The following is a 17846-nucleotide window of genomic DNA, read 5'->3' as shown; positions in this document are numbered from 1 at the left end:
AATGTCTTAACAAATCATTCTCATTTGTGTTTTTATGCTCAGAGAATGCACTACCAACTATTTATCCATTGATTTGATTCCTTTGGTTCCATGTGTTTCTGTTAAACTATAAAATATCCAAGATGTTGTGAGTAATAATGCCTTGCAGGTACAATTGATTCAGACAAAATTGAAGATTCTGTTAGCTTATTTCATGTTGAGAGAATGCTTGTTATTTTAGATTTAGGAGGCTTACACTTGATGTGTAAAAATAAGGATTAGTCTTCCAAAGTTACTTATTCTCCATTGAAGATGTTGTTTGTTATAGACTATTGAAAAGGATAGTGGGATAAGCGTGATTTAAATGTTCTCTTCCTAGATCTGTCAAGAGTCCAATTACTAGCAAGCGGATTGCTAATATCATTGAGCACATGACCTATGAGGTTTATAAGTATGCTGCCCGAGGGCTGTATGAGGAGCACAAATTCCTGTTTACCCTGCTGCTTACCCTGAAGATTGACATCCAGAGAAACCTAGTGAAGCATGAGGAGTTTCTCACTCTTATTAAAGGTCATATAACAATGAAAAGTATTGTTTACAGGTGCAGATGTCAGAATTATCATGAAGGCCCTTTACACTATTTTTGTTTGCTCCTTTTAAATTATTTCCTCACAATTAAAATTGCACTTATGTGAAATATCTCATTTTTTAATTTATTGATTGAATATTAATTGAGGACCTCCTGTGTACCTGGGCCATGGAATAGGCATTTGGGACAGCTCAGTGAACAAAGCCATTATGACATATATGTGTGTGTGTGTGTGTGTGTGTGTAGTGTATATAGTAAGCTATATGCACAAAAGAGAGCAGGATAAGGGAGATGGGGGTTACAGGGCAGGTGCAATGGCAGAGGCTTAAAGATTTTAAATGGGATGTTAAAAGGGATCTCTTCCTTGGAGATAGGCAGAGGAGCAAAAACCTGAGGAAGCAAGGGTCTGTGGCCATGGGGAAATCTAGAGCAAGAGTGTTGGAGGCAGAAGAGATGGCATACATGGAGAAAACGTCATTGAGGGATGGATGGAGTGCACTGGGTGAGACCTCTGCAGTTCATCCCATTGATTCTTTATTTTTTTTTATTTTTTAATTTTTTTTATTTTTTTGACAGGCAGGAGTGGACAGTGAGAGAGAGAGACAGAGAGAAAGGTCTTCCTTTGCCATTGGTTCACCCTCCAATGGCCACCGCGGCCGGCGCGCTGCAACCAGCGTACCGCGCTGATCCGATGGCAGGAGCCAGGTACTTATCCTGGTCTCCCATGGGGTGCAGGGCCCAAGGACTTGGGCCATCCTCCACTGCACTCCCGGGCCACAGCAGAGAGCTGGCCTGGAAGAGGGGCAACCGGGACAGAATCCGGCGTGCCGGTGCCGCAAGGTGGAGGATTAGCCTAGTGAGCCGCGGCGCCGGCCTCCCATTGATTCTTTATTCTGCATCTTTTAAAACATTGCTCAGACAGATTCTCTGGACCACTGGGGAAATAAATCATAAATTTGCCATCACAGTTTTGGATGTCTGGGAAAAATATTTAAAGTAATTGTGTGTTTAGTCAGTCCAGGCTGCTACAACAAATTACTATAGCATAGGTGACTTATGAATAAGGCAACTTTATTTCACAAGGTTTTGGAGGCTGAAAGTCCAAAATCAGTGAACAGCAAGGTTGGGTTCTGGTGAGTTTCCCTTTACAAGTTGTAGTTGGCTGACTTCTGATTGCATCCTCTCATGGCATAGAGCAGAGCAGAGGAAGCGAGCTCTCTTGTGACAGTTACACGGGTACTAGACCTATTCATGAGCACTTCACCCTGGTGGCTCCATCTAACCTTAATTGTGTCCCACTGGTCCAGGTGTTGATACCATCATGTTGAGAGGTCAGATTTCAACAAACGAGTTTTTTGGAGGACACAAATATTCAAACTGTAACATTTTGAAGTGATATTAGTATCTAAATGCTGTTGTCTACTATGCCTTTTTAAACAAAGCCTTTGAAGATAAGATGCGATTTCATTTAGCAGGGGATTTTTCAAGACTTTGTATAGAAAGTAGATATGCTGGAGAACTGAAAGATGACCTCTATGGGGGCAATAGTGAATATGCACATACTGTGGCCTGGTAGGATGTAGGTTCATAGCAATACTTATACACAAATCCAGATGTATTTTCATATTTATATACCTATGAATATATTTTAGATTTACTTATACTTATTTTTTAGAAAAGGCAGCTAAGCGTTAAATAACCTGGTTATTTTATCTAGTTACCAGGAATGTAAAAAAGCCAATAATTTACCTCTCATCTTCCCAATTTCAACCATCCTAACCAAAATGCTACCTTATGGTTGCAAGAGATTTTTTTTTTCCTACAGATTTTAGTTTAGAACTGATATATGGATGATATCTTCTCTCCCCCTCTAATTCTTTGTTGCTAACCCTTGAATGCTTGCTCCTTACCGATATGTGAACCTTATTTTCCAACTTTCCTAACTTGGGAAAATTCCAGCCTTCCTAAATGTGGAAGATGAGTGTCTGGGGAGACACAAACTTCGCCATGTGAATGTTAGAGTTGCTTTCTCCAATGAACCCTAGGATGTTACTGATTTCTGGCCTCAGTGACTGATTCCCACTGAGGGATCTTTCCTGATGGGTTGTTGTTCCAGATATTGTGAATTCAAGCATGAAGTACTTTTACCCACGGGAATAACGTGGAGCAGAGTGTCCAGGTCTGCTTGATGTCTGTAAAGCATATCACAGTTTGGTGTGATGAGAACAAACATGGCTTTTACAGTAAGGAAGACGGCAGGTAGAATATTGGCTTTGCCACTTTCCCAATGTGTGATCTAGAGCAGGCAATTTAGCCATTTTAAGCTTCTGTTTCTGCATCTATGAAACAAGGATAGTAAAATCTATGTAACAGAATTATTGAGAATTCACACAATTTATGTAAATCTGGGCACAGAGACTTTGCTCAGCAAATGATAGATATTGCTAAATTTCCTCAGGATTTTAATTAGCTTAATGCTTGCACTAGTTAGATTTTTGTAGGCTTTTGGAATTCGATGGCTATTTATAGCACTGCTTTATGAAATGAGTTTCAGCGGAAACTCTGAAACACAATTATGTTGTCAAACTGTCTTTTCATAGTTGGTTCAGTTGAGAGTTACCTGATAATGTAATCTTTCTCCATAAAGACTTTAAAATTATTTAAAATAAACTGTTATTTAGATAGTGCTGTGGTTTTAATGTTTAGGTCTCCAGCCCCAGAATTCGTAAATTTAAAAGTTCTAACTCCCAAGGCACTATTAGAAGGTGGGGCCTTTGGAAAGTACTTGAGTCATGGGGAGCAAAGAAGCCCTGGTTAGAGGGATAAAGGCCTTTACAAAGAGTCTTGAGAGATGCCTCTTGCCCCTTCCACCAAGAGGATGTGAAAATATGGCTGTGTGTGCAGCAAAAAGTGGGCCTTTGCCAGACACTGAACCATCTGGAGCACTGATATTGGGCTTGCCAGCCTTCAGAAATGTGATAAATATGATTCTTTTGTTTATAAGCAGAATACTTTCCAGAATACAGTATTCTGTTACAGCAGCCTAAATGGGCTAAGATGAATAGTAATAGTATATTCTGATACAGGTGTTCACTCATCCCTTAGGTGGCAATCAATCGCCTAGATGAATTTTAAGTCTGCTTATCTGTGACACTTCATGATTGTGTAATACAGCTTGTACAAATCTTTCATTATAAGCATGTATCTTTTTTGCAAAGTATTATGGAAAAACCCAATCTTATCTTTTTTTCTCAAAGCAGAAGAGTTTGAGCAATGAAAGGGATAGCATAATTCTCAATCTGACAGTTTATTTAGAATTACCCTCTTGTTTAACCTGGTGCTGTGTTATCCAGGAATAGGTCCTCCTCCCCACATTACAGTCATTTTTTTTTTTTTTGCCCTATTGCACACTTTTTGAGAAAGCAAAATCTTCATGCCATGGTTACCTTCTCTTAAACAATGAATAATAATTTGGTTTATAAGGGACACCCTTTCCTTTCCACTAATAGTCATTCCCCAAGCCTCTGGTGTGCAGTTTATTATTTTCAGTTTGTTGGAAAATGGGCAGTTGCCATGGAAATTGGTGCAACATTTATTCAACACAATGAAATTGTCCTTAGGTGTTTATTTAACTGCTCCCTGGTGTTAAAACAATCTGTTTTCATTTTATGAGCTACTGTTTCCATTGAAATGGCTTTAAGGCCCTACTTTACTTGTAAATATTCTATGATGGATTTGGCTAAAGATAAAAACTTAGTGGTATACATGGTGCCAGGATTGAGATTGGCTCAATAAATATCCCAAACATTATTATTTGTTTATAGCATACTCTTCAAAAAAGGATTTAAAAGGTGGCTAAATAGATTGGTTATATCCTTTTAAGGGTAATGTTTACAGCATATTTTCCCTGAAATACTTTACTGGATGTTATTTATTAAGTAGGGTATTTTATACTGTAGGACACTTCCTATTTCTTTTTTCTTAAAACATGATTGTTCACACTTTAAATTTCTCTGAATTGGGCAACAAAAACATTTTAGATATCATTTATCTTATTATGCTGTGAGAGTTGTGTGAGTTTAGGTAAATTATCAGCAAGAGACATAAGTCAGTACCCGCTGGAAGTGTTATAGTTAGATTGATGAAACCTAAGTGATATAGCACAGGGCCATTGGGTGTGCTCAAAATCTATGTAAATGATACACTGATTTATAGATGGATGCCTTTCAAATACATGTGGTGGTACTAATAGTTCCAAATAAATTCTGTATTTAAAATTAGGCAAGGCCAACATTGGGCAATTCCTTTTATAACAAGGTTTATTTGGAAGGCCAGAGTGACACAGAGAGAGGCAGAGCATAAGGGAGAGGGAGTGATATTCTATTTGCTGGTTCATTCCTCAGAGGCCTGCAACAGCCAGAGTCTCCCACATGGGTGGTGGAAACTAGTACTTGTGCCATCATCTGCTGCCTTCCAGGAAACCACTGGAAATGGCGGCAGGATTTGCTTGCAGCCACTGCTTTATGAGATGTGGCTGTCTCATGGGTCTGCTTAGCCTGTTGCACCCCAGTGTCTGCTTCTGAGCAGTTCTTAATGTTGACCATTGCTGCCATTTAGAGGCTCTCTGCCATGTCTTCAGTGTGCTTGTGCTTCACACACATATATCACAACACTCAGCTTTCATTATTTGCTTTTTACGTGTTTGAAAATAGAGGTCCAGACAGATGAGATGGCTTGTTCCAGACTTTGACCAGTTAAACTAGAGCAGAATTCAGCATTTTCTTGGTTCCAGAGCTGTATTTCTGATTATTAAATGGTTTTCTTAAAGCCATCTATTTATTTATTAATTTTGAAAACATGTCATTCACTATGATTTATATTTCTTTATTTAATAAATGTCAGGGTAGTGAAATAATTGAAGTTAATTTTTGAATAAAAGTTTTTTTTTGGTTTCATGGTAAAGCAAGCAATGTCTGAAAATGGTGTATTTTATTTCAAAGGTGGTGCTTCATTAGACCTTAAAGCCTGTCCTCCAAAACCATCCAAATGGATCCTGGATATGACTTGGCTGAATTTGGTAGAACTTAGCAAACTTAAACAGTTTTCAGATGTCCTTGATCAGGTAACTGATGCTTTGACTAAACTTAAGCTAATGTCATGATGAGGAGCTTTTTGATTTACCACTGGTTTAAATCCGAGTACTGTAGACAAGAGGGATTTCTTAACATGGCCATGCTTAAAATATTACTTGTATTTGACTTTCCTTGCAGTTCACCCACAGTCTGCTAAGGCATGCAGCACCTATTGCATACTGATCTTGCAGGAAGAAATGTGCTCGGGAAGCGTAACTACTCCTGTCTTGGGCCATATGTCAGTATTACCATTCAGAGCTTCATGAGCAGAAAACCTGATAGATTGAATTCATTCAGTCTTGAAAAGGCTTTACCTTCTTTCTAGAGACTAAATAAAAAGGAAATATGGATAATCTGTCTGCTTCTAACGACTAAATTTCCTTTCTTGTGCCTTGTCTAGTTACTTCTTTTTCCTCTTCTGCTCTTCTCGTTATACTGTTTTGTCATCTGGATATGAATCTCAAGGAAATACTTGGCCTTTACAATCAAGTAACCACAGAGAAGTGGGATTGGCAGCAATAAATTTGGCAGCTATTGGCAGCAATAAAGGTGGCTTTATTTAGCTATAATTAAAGTTTTTTTTTTTCTTATTGCAAAATGTTCTGAGGTTAGCTCTTGACTTTCCTAGTTTATGCATTCTTATTTATTCCCCCATGCAGTGGCCCCCTGGGACCTCACCCAGACCAGAAGTTGTATCTTGTGCCTGAAACCCCTTCCCATTCTTTCTACATATCAAGTTAGACTTTTTTTCCCTTTTACTATACTTCAGGAGATACACTTGAGGATTTAATCAAGGGGAATATACCTAAGAACATAAGATTATGTTAATGTGTAGGTGTTACTGGTTTGTCTAATGTTTTTTGGTGTGTTTACCTACAAAATGTTGTCTACCTTTGGTTTCTAATTTCTAGAGGATAATGTAGTGTGTCCTTTGACTTCTTACCAATTGCTTGAAGGTAGCAGGTATCTGAACATTCATTTGGCTATGATATTAAATGGTATATTTCAGATTACAGATTAAAAGAATATTGGCTGAAAATCTATTCACTCAATAATACATGTCCACATATACTAAATGTCTTTTTTTTGGTGATAGGAATTGTTCTAGGAAATGAGAAAATGTTATGAGAATGAAATTTGGTTCCTAATGATTAGAGTATTTTGTGGAAGAAATCAGACTTCCTGAAAATAATTAAAATGAGTTTCTATGTATTTCCTTACTATTGATAAATTTGTTACCAAAATGCATAGAAGAAATTAGACTTTCCCTAATTTGAGAGCTAGCTATGGACTGGAGTTAGTACAGTCTGGCTTTGGAGAAAAGCACATTTGATTTCAAACCATCAGACTTTTCGTATTAGTATCAGAAAAATAGTCAAAATGCATACATACTTCACACTTTCACACATCTGGAAAATGTGATGAAAAATGAATTTTATTAAAAATAGTTGTATGGCATGACACATTTCTTATTCTATGGTATTTTCAGATATCAAGAAATGAGAAAATGTGGAAGATTTGGTTTGATAAGGAAAAGCCTGAAGAGGAACCTCTTCCAAATGCCTACGATAAATCTCTTGACTGCTTCAGACGTCTGCTCCTCATTAGGTCCTGGTGTCCTGACAGAACCATTGCTCAGGTACAAAGTATACCTTAAATAGGAAGACTGGAGAATATTTCCTTTTAAATTCAAGGAGACGTTTTAAATGTCAGTACCCATGAGAATTTCTTGTAGGCTTCTATGTAATTTTCTTGCAATATAAATGTGAAAATAGAAAGGTAAGCAATAATTAAACATATAGCAATATATACTTGGGCCCAGTGATTTTTTAACATCCTTTAACCAAGCAGCGCAATAAGAGTAAATGAGAAAACAAAGATTCTAAGGTTGGCATATAGGTATAGAGGTACTTCAAAAAGTTCAAGGAAATGGAATTCAAAGATGTTTCTTTTGATGTAACAAATTTTTGAAATCCATGCATACAAGTATTCAGAGCATAAAAAACATGGAAAATGTTAAAAAACTGTACATGGATTTCAAAATCTTCTGCACTGAAATAAACTTGCCTTTTAATTCCGTTTCCATGAACATTTTGAAGAGCCCTTTATAACAAAGGCAATGTGTTATTCTGTGTAATTTTATATTAGCTCAAAAATGGCACAGGTGCTCCACTTTGCCCACAGGAAAACAATGTATGAGTAAGTATAATGTTAAGGCCTTGGAGAGGACAGTAGACTACTGGTTTGAACAGCATTCCCAAACCCATAGTCATTGCTCTAGAAAAAATCCTGACTCTAGATGTAAGAGAGAAGGTTGTCCTTAAGCTGTTCGAATTTTTACTTATGTTTTAATTGTGAATCTTGCCTCCAGAAGGCTGATTTTTTCCCTAGACCTCTAGTCTGCTAGCCTAGCATCATTGAAATTTACTCACTGTAAAGTTCTGGGTTGGTTTCGGAGTTTAAAGTTTAGCTCTAATATTCAGCACAGGTTGACTCCTTATGGGCCTCTCCAAATAAGTCCTGGGATACAATAGGCTGGGGTTTATAATCAAATTTAGGACATTTTCCCCTTCATTCTCCAGAGGGAGCATTAAAGACGTATGGAGTAATCACCTCCAGGTTCAGTTTGGTACTGTGGAATCATGGAAACAACTCAATCCAGTGATTTATGGAGAAAAGAAAAATGAGGTCTGCAGCTCAGGGCACTGAGATAACCCTTCTTTCTGTTTTTCTTCTCAACATCATTACTTTTATCCTGCCCAAATGAATTGTCAAAGAGCTGCCCTATTTCAGTGCAGTATAGAAGGGAAGGTTCAACGACAGTAGCTTCTCTTATATTTCATAGAAAACTTTGGTTCAATGCTGAAATGTAAGTCTGCAAAGCTTCTTTGTAACTTTCATCTTTATCTGGCTGCTGTCATTCCTAGGCTGACCATGGCCATGGCTTCCTGACTGATCTCCCTTTGTTTCTTTTTGCTCACCTGGGCCCATCCTGTATACTGCAGAAGGAATAGCAGCATCCTGCCATGGCCTCCAGGGTCCTTATGATAAAGTACCCAAGTCCTAAGCAAGGTCTAAGAGGCCCCTCTTGAAAAGTGTTTTCTTCTCTGTAGTTCTTAATCTTTCTTTGGATTCCTTTTATGATTTTCAAGTGGACAACTTCTTGGGAAGCATATTAGAAGGTCTACACTGTGAATACGATCCCCACTCTCCCTAAGCATTGCTGTTCCTTGTATTTCAGTGGAATGTGGCTGTCCCTGATGTCAGAAACATCGGGGGAGTGTCTCATGTTGTATACACATTTGTGTTTGAAATATTGTGTTTCAAAACACCCAAGAAAGAGGCATCAGTATGAGTGGGGAGATGTATTTGTTCATTTTATCCCCTCACTCAAGGGTTGAGTCTGCCTCACTGGGTCCAGGTACTGGGACAAAAGTATTCTTCAGGGTAAGAATGTGGCACTCTGTGTCCTTCACACCAATGAGCTGCTAGCTTTCCCTAAAGATTGGCAGGCTATGCAAGAGGCTGGCCCATGCTGAATCAGCTCTTACATTGTTGCAGTTGATTTCTCAACAATGTTGCAGTGGATTCATTTCTGAGAGGAGGAGCGTGGAGGGGCAAGAGGCGCAGAGTCACCACACAGACCCCTGGGAGTCAGGTGAAAGCAGGCCTGAGGCGAGCAGCCCGCAGACTCGTTTATTTCAGTTAGTACAACAGCTTATATAGCCAAGACCAGCCAATCCGGTCAAGGGGCAGTCTATGCCCCAACCAATCACAGCCTGTTGCCAGGCAGTTTCCAAAGCCATCCAATTGCAGCCTGTTGCCAGTCAGCCTCATGTTGCCAGGCAGTTTCTGAAACCATCCAATCACGGCCTGCCGTTAGTCAGGCTCTGTTGTCATGTGGTTTCCGAAGCCATCCAATCACGGCCTGTTGCCAGGCAGTTTCTGTTGTCAGTGGCCATCTTGATATGACCTTTCACCTCATTCCACTACATTACATGAGCTGTACTGATGTCCTTTGGTCCCCTGTCAGTGACTTGTTCTCTGCTGTTCTGATATCTCTGCAGAGGTACCCTGTGCATGCTCATCATCCTGACTCACCCAGCCATCCTCTGTATTTAAACAAATCCCATCCATCCAAGCAGCTGCAGTGTCAACGCTTCTTTATTAATTGAGCCTGCTCTGATAAATCTCTGCAAGATTATTCAGTTTTTGTGCATTCACATTAACCTGTAAATCATGAATCCTTAAAAACTAGGTTATTTGCTATTATTCAAAGTGTGTATCATTCTTTGGGAAGGACAGGGTTATTTGTTCACTTCTCTGTCCCTAAGACCTATAGCACTGCTGGGAAAAAGGAAGAGGAACTTGGGGGTCCAAGGTTCATACCAGTTAAATGCAGGAATTATCTGGGATGGGAGATCCAGTAGTGCTGGATAGGATTAACCTGCTGGCTAAGTAAAATAATGTAGGGTGTTGCATTGAAGGTATAGTCAGAAAGAAAAAGAAATGCACTCCATTAGCATGTGTCTGTTGTGGTTTCAAATCCATGACTTACCTGGATGTGTAGAGTACCCTTAATGATTTTGGACTCCTAGCATCCTGGAGTAGGATGCCTTGAAGTCCCAGTGAGGTACACCATTGGAGATGCTCCAACAACAGCAGGTTCGCATGGGTGAGAAACAGATGCAACTGTGGAGTGCCTGAGCATCCAACCTTTGATGTCCTTCATGATCACAAAGCTCACTACTTAAATGGCACTGACTGTGAACAGAGAATAGACTTTTTAGGAGGTCAAAAAATATGTCAGGCAAACTTTTAAAATCCCTAGAACAGGCTAAAAATGTATGAGCATTTAAACTCAGGTTAGAGACTTTGGAGCTGGCCATCCTGGAGAAAATATTGAAAAGTAAGAAAATGAGTGGTATACTACCATGCCTCAACCCATGCCCAAAATTTAAATGGACTAAATGCTCCTTCCTCAACACTTCTCCTAGCACCAAAACTAGTAAATGGCACTGACTAGCCATTTAATTGCCACTGGCTAGCCTTACCAGTGAGGGCTCTGACTACCACTTCTTCGACCTTGGAGAAGCAAGGTGGGGAGCCTTTCCGCAAAGTCACCTAGTGATAGCTACTAAGAAAGGAAAACCTGTTTACTTTCCCAAATTGGCATGCCTCTTAATCTGCCATTGATGGGGTAGACTGGCATTATGGGGGAGGGATTATGACTTCAGAGGAGAGGGAACCCACAGTAAAATGTCCCCACTCTTTCTGTAAGAGCTTCTCTGATATTATGAAAGTAAAATGTCCCCACTCTTTCTGTAAGAGCTTCTCTGATATTATGAAGCAGGGCTGTGCTCATTTGTGTGTGTGTGTGTGTGTGTGTGTGTGTGTGTTCTTATGGGGAAGATTTCATGTGAGACTGCTTTTGAAAGGGACATTTTGCCCTGTGAATAGTAAAACTTGTTTAGGGAGTGCCTACAAACTAGGAGCAATCACTAGTTGAGCCACTCTGGTCATTCAACAGCCTAGACTCAGTTGGTACCCATTACCCCTTCTTAGCAATAGGCGATAGCAACTCAGGTGATTCCTTTGTTGAGGCCACTGGGGAACATCATATCAATTTGTAGGTTAGAGACTTGGGGGTAAGACATTCAGCTGGGGGATGAATAGAGCATAGCTAGATATTTAAGATGAGGAAGAGACTGAATTACTGGATGAAGTCAAATTCTGGGTTCTTTTAAGCCTAAGATAATGGTTTCACCAATTCTTGCTCCACAGGAGTCCAGGTCTGTCTAAAAAATGTTGATTCATTTGAAGGCTCCTGAGGCTGTTTTGGGGTTCTCCAGGAACCAGCCTTTGGGAGGCTTCTAGGGCTTGTTGCTCCACTGCTGGGCTCTGCTTGTGTGAGAACAATCATTCTGGGAAATCCTACTGGGGAAGAGAAAACAAGGTTTTACCCATTTCAGGCGGCAGAAGACATAAGTGTAGGAGAAATTTTTTTAAGGAACATAATAATTTATGAGGGGAGAATATAGATTAAAGGCCATACAGTACATTTGTTGAAAAATAAATAATATTGAGGAAGAACTGTGTTGTGAATAGAAAAAGTTTTTATGGTTGATAAAAAAGTTGACAAAGTCTGTGATATTGTGAGCATAGGTTATATTCAAACCAAAATTAATAGTAAAAGATATGAGCCAATGAGGAAAGGTGTGGTGACAATGGTGAGAGAAAGATTAGAGTAAACATTTTATAAAATTCATTCTTTCATTCAATGTGTATCCAACAAATTTCATTCAATAAGTATTCATTCAGTTGCTATCTATTTGATAAGTACCCATTAAATCTCAGGCATTATGTTGCTTTCCTTGTTATTTAAATGCATATACAAGCATATTTGCTTTAAAGCATGCCAAATAATAGGGTTTCTTAACATTTTCATTTTTTATGTATAGAAAGAAGCAGCCAGTGTATTGAAATGGGCTCCAGACTAGGAACCATCTAACTTGAGCACTTGTTTTTTAACTGGATGGTTTTGTGCTTGGCAAGTGACACACCTCTCTTCCTGTGGAATGGGCGTATAAGCAAACAAACAGGAGAAAAGCCTCTGTCATATTTCCCTGGCAGGGCTATTAACATCACTGAGATAATCTGCAGAAATGAATTTTGGAAACCATACTGCATTTATGCATGAAAGAGTTGGAACTATTTTTATTGACTCCTGTACTGTTGTTGGCAGGCTCGGAAGTACATCATGGACTCCATGGGAGAAAAGTACGCAGAAGGAGTTATCTTGGACTTGGAAAAGACATGGGAGGAATCTGATCCACGAACACCACTCATCTGTCTCCTGTCTATGGGCTCAGACCCCACAGATTCCATCATTGCCTTGGGGAAGAGATTAAAAATAGAAACCCGTTATGTGTCCATGGGCCAGGGCCAGGAGGTCCATGCTCGAAAGCTCCTGCAGCAGACCATGACACATGTAAGGCCAAATGTCTGTTGAGTTTTGCTGTTGATATTCAGGTTATGGAATTGCAATGTATAAAAAACATCATGAATTATTAAGAGATTAGATTACATGCTGTCTGCTGTTTATAAGCAGGGAAAGGTATGTCTATTAGAAAATTTTCATGGAGAAGCAAATACAAATTTCAGACTTTTTATGCTGAGCCTTGGCTTTTACAGAACATCCATATCCCAGTCAGTTTGCACAATGTGGATATTATTATACTTAGAATAAAAATGTTTATTACCAGGATGTTTAATTACAGTTCTTGGCAGGTAAATCTTAAACTGTTTACAAAGATCATTTATTTAAAATGATTTATTTATTGGAAAGTTAAGTTTACAGAGAGAGAGAAGAGACACAGAGGGATAGAGAGATATTGATCATCTTTCATCTGGTTCAGTCCCCAAATGGCTGCAGTTCCGGGGAATGGGCCAGGCCAAAGCCCAGAGCCCAAAACTCCATCTGCTTCTCCCAGATGAGTGGCAAGAGTCCAACTACTTGGGCCACCTTCTGCTGCTTTCCCATGTGCATTAACAGGGAGTTGGATTAGAAACGGAGCAACTGGGACTTGAACTGGTGCTCATGTGGGATGCTGATATTGCAGGTGGCAGCTTAACCCACTGGGCCACAACCCTGGCTCCAGATTCAACTTTCTTAAATCTGCTTTAAATGTTACTGAGATACCTCACTATCTTTGTCCTTAAGAATTTCATTCCTGGGGCTGGCTCCATGGCTCACTGGGTTAATCCTCCGCCTGCGGCGCCAGCATCCCATATGGGCACCGGGTTCTAGTCTTGGCTGCTCCTCTTCCAGTCCAGCTCTCTGCTGTTGCCCGGGAAGGCAGTGGAGGATGGCCCAAGTGCTTGGGTCCCTGCACCTGCATGGGAGACCAGGAGGAGGCACCTGGCTCCTGGCTTTGGATCAGCATAGTTCCAGCTGTGGTGGCCATTTGGGGAGTGAACCAATGGAAAAGGAAGACCTTTCTCTCTGTCTCTCTCTCTCTTTAAAAAAATTTCATTCCTTATTTAAAAAATCCCTGTATTGTAGTTTAATGGAATTTGGGGAGAGAGCTGAGCTATGTGGATGTTTTCAATCAGCCGTCTTTATTGGAAGTCCTATTATCTCTTTTTATGTTTTATTTTGGTTGTTTTCATGATTACTCCTATAGATCTTTACTATAATTGGCATGAAAGTATATACTATGGAACAAATGTATGAAACAACAGAAAAATATAGCTTCTCTCCCTTAAATAGCATTGTGTGCTTAGATTTGACCTAGATAATTTAAAGGGGTGAGTATACTTTTCTATTAAATTGTAATTATTTAATTTCCAAAAAGCATAGTGGTTAATTTGGGCAAAACACAAAATCACCTAATTTCCTTGTACTGTCATTCACTTAGGGAGGATGGGCGCTTCTGCAGAACTGCCATCTGGGACTCGATTTCATGGATGAGTTAATGGACATAATTTTAGAAACTGATGTTGTCCACGATGCCTTCCGCCTGTGGATGACCACTGAGGTTCACAAGCAGTTTCCTATCACACTCCTTCAGATGTCCATCCGATTTGCCAATGAGCCGCCACAAGGCCTGCGGGCAGGGCTGAAAAGGACATATGGGGGTGAGTCGAGGCGTGCTTCTGAGTTTACTTGAATTTTTCGCACTGACTGGTTTGCTTAGTGAAACTGTAAAGTCAGAATTGGCTAAAATACAGTTACAGTAGATAGTACCATGGGAAGTCTCCTTTGTCATGGTCCTTGTGGGATGCGCTCTGGCAGTGTTGGGGAATCAGAGAGCATGATTCTCCCTTTTCCATTTATTTTCCCAACCTTGCTATATTTAGGCTTCTTTTTTTTTGCCTATATGTCTGCCTTTTTATGCTAACATCAAGCATAGGCAATTTTGTCTTATGCTCTTTGTGCCCCGTACTTGAAGTGGTACCATAGCCTCTTCTAAGAGGAGAGTCTGTACCAAAGTTACAGCCTGCTTTCATGTCATTAGGGCCATCTGTCAGAATGCTGAGTCAAAAATCAAACAGTACAGAAAATCAACAAAAAGAGACTCAGATGTCCCTCCAGTTGTGATTGGAACCGAGTTTGTGCTCTTTGTCTTTGCTTCCTCTGCTTCGTGGAGTGTTGCCTCTGGGACTTGGAGCCAAAAATCTTCATTCTGGAACTAGGTGTTAACAAGTGCTTTGTTCTCTTGAGTGCCAGTCACCCAAGCAGCTTGTATTTCAGTTTTCTTGTGTGTAAAATAGAGACAATAAGATCCTTCCAAGAGGATGGGAATGAATTTTAATTAAAATGATATAGTGAATAATAATGTAACAATTATATTTCAGTCTGGAAAATATGAGTGAATATATTATTGGTTTGGCAACAAGATTTGAATTCTAGCCAATATCCAAGATAAAATAGAGTGGATGATAATAGCAGTAAAAAAGTCAAATAATAAATGATTAAATATAACATTTAAATTTGGAGTAAATTGTTTGGATCATATTCTTGGGGTATAATGCACTTCTGTATTACTATCTTAATTACTATAAAGTTCATTAAAAGTAAATGTTCTAAGTATAATCCCCAAATAATAATAATATGCTAATGAGTAGAGGTGGTTATAGTAGCAGTAGTATGTATTTTAACTGCCATTATCCTTCCATCTCATTGTTAGCCCCACATTAACCTGCTGGAAATGGCCTCTCGACAAACAAAAGTTAATTATACTTATCATAGAAATAAATCAAAATAAGTGAATAGTCAGAATTGATAAAGTAATTAATTACCTATAAAAGTAATAGAAAGTAAAGATATTTGAGAGATGATACTTTTTTTTTTTTCACCCAACTGATAATGGCAGGTGTGAGCCAAGACTTGCTGGATGTGAGCTCTGGGACCCAGTGGAAGCCCATGCTGTACGCAGTGGCTTTCCTGCACTCCACGGTCCAGGAGAGGCGCAAGTTTGGTGCCCTAGGGTGGAATATCCCCTATGAATTTAATCAAGCAGACTTCAATGCCACCGTGCAGTTCATCCAAAACCACTTAGATGACATGGATGTCAAAAAGGTACTGCTATACCTGCTACCTTGCCACCTGTAGTTGGTGGGCCTGGGTCATCCAGCTCACTTGACTGCCCTGCTTTGGGGCAGATTATGTAAGACGAAGATATTCTGTGCTTGCAAAATCATCTTCTAAATTACATTGCCTTTTTTAAAGATTTATTTTATTTATTTGAAAGGTAGAATTACAGAGAGGCACTGGCAGAGAGAGAGAGAGAGAGAGAGAGGGACAGACAGATAGACATATGGATATGTCTTCCATCATCTGGTTCACTGCCCAGATGGCTGCAATGGTTGGAGCTGGGCCAATATGAAGCCAGGGGCGAGGAGCTTCTTTTGGGTCTCCCATGTGGGTGCAGGGGCTTAAGCACTCGAGCCCTCTTCCACTGCTTTCCCAGGCACATCAGCAGGGAGCTGTATTGGAAGTAGAGCAGCCAGGACTCGAACCTTCACCCATATGGGATGCTGGCTGCAGTCAGTGGCTTTACCCGCTACACGACCTGCACTGGCGCCTGTACTACCTTTTTATTTCAAGAAAACATGGGCAGATTTTTGTCTTGTTTTTTGTTTGAGAGGGAAGGCTTGCAATGTGTGTGTAAGAGGGAAGGGCATTGAGTGGTGTACGTACAAAAAGAGGTGGGCCCCACATTCCCTTCTAGGGGCTGAAAGGTAACTGACAGGGAACTCAGCAGATTATCCGCTAAGATCATCACGTTGCCAGACCCTGTCCCCAAAAAACCCTAGCTGAGGAAAAAAGGGGGCAGCCGTTGGCAGCCCTTCCTCTAGCTCTTGTGGCATTGGTGAAGAGAAAACCTGTGCTCTGGTCCAGAAGATCTGCCAATCTCAGATCATCTCTTGCCAGAAGCAAGGATCCTTTAAGGCTGGACCTTGCCTAGATGTGCCCTAGTAGTAGGGGTAGGGGAGAGAGGCCAGGCTTGGGCCATTTCATTCTAGGCTGACTCTGTCCTTGCTTGAGGTGTGAAAGATCAGACATATTTTTATTATTGTTTCTTTCTCAAAGGCAAAGTGGTATTCCATATGACGACCTGGAGTGGGCAACTGTGGGGGCAGAGTGGGGATAATTTTTTTTTTAATCCTAAGACATGAAAATGAGAGTCTAGATTATTCTTGCAGTGTTTGTTTTTTAAAGAACCACCTCAATATTGTCATTAGTAAACTTTTTCCCCATTAATATTAAAGTCTGAAAACACTTGAATGCATTAAGAAGCCAATTTGAAGTCCTGAACATGAGCTTTGAGTAGCAACTTGTGTTTGCATATCTAATTTTGTCTCTTCACTTCCTTTCACATTCTTGGTGAGGAAAGGCTGGTAGTGTGAATACTGCCGATGAGGGTGAATACGTAGATGTTACTTGGCAGCGAGATTAATGACAAGGTGGCAGTCAGTTCTACTTAATTATTCTGTGAACTTTCTCAGGGTGTGTCCTGGACCACCGTCCGCTACATGATAGGAGAGATTCAATATGGAGGCAGAGTCACTGATGACTATGATAAGAGGTTGCTGAACACATTTGCTAAGGTTTGGTTCAGTGAAAATATGTTTGGACCAGATTTCAACTTTTATCAAGGATACAATATTCCAAAATGCAGCACTGTGGACAACTATCTCCAATATATCCAGGTTTGTCAACTTCAGAATTTTATGCCTAGAATAAATATTTGCAGCCATTTGACCTTTTGTATATTTATTTATACTGCCTGTACTGTTTCTAAAATGAATGTTAAAGGTGATATATTCCAAAGCTTCTGTTATAGATGCTTTCTCCATATTTTTTATTCACTGGGTGATGAAAATGTTTGTCTTGTTCTGAGTGTGTGTTTCACATGAATTCCTTCTGCAGCCCCTCTTCCAGTGCCTCAGTCGTGATTCCCTTTGGGAAGATGAAAGATGGGGCAGATTCAGAACTAGGGCATGGGCACAGATGCCTGCAGCACTCTGCTGTGAGATTTCAGCTGTCACAGCAGCAGGGGAGAGACATCCTTTAGACTTGCTCTGCTGTTTCTCCATCCACTCGACTCATCCTTTGCCATCTATCCCTTAACCCTGGT

The 17846-nt window shown here is 40.0% G+C and overlaps 1 protein-coding gene across 3 annotated transcripts in view; it reads left to right on the top strand.

Moving 5' to 3' along the window:
- The window catches only part of DNAH5 (dynein axonemal heavy chain 5), a 319159-nt gene that overhangs the window by 278788 nt on the left and 22525 nt on the right, over positions 1-17846 (top strand). For all 3 annotated transcript variants that reach the window (XM_051853566.3, XM_089312625.1, XM_089312626.1), the window contains exons 68-74: positions 359-549; positions 5569-5690; positions 7190-7339; positions 12446-12691; positions 14121-14340; positions 15579-15784; positions 17215-17418. In XM_051853566.3, the coding sequence (XP_051709526.3) occupies positions 359-549; positions 5569-5690; positions 7190-7339; positions 12446-12691; positions 14121-14340; positions 15579-15784; positions 17215-17418 (1339 nt within the window). The remainder of the gene's footprint in view (positions 1-358; positions 550-5568; positions 5691-7189; positions 7340-12445; positions 12692-14120; positions 14341-15578; positions 15785-17214; positions 17419-17846) is intronic.

The sequence above is a fragment of the Oryctolagus cuniculus genome, chromosome 14 (genome assembly GCF_051225735.1).
Source record: "Oryctolagus cuniculus isolate XC-2025 breed Fujian yellow rabbit chromosome 14, ASM5122573v1, whole genome shotgun sequence".
Taxonomy (NCBI): domain Eukaryota; kingdom Metazoa; phylum Chordata; class Mammalia; order Lagomorpha; family Leporidae; genus Oryctolagus; species Oryctolagus cuniculus.
This window is presented reverse-complemented; position numbering and strand designations above follow the sequence as displayed.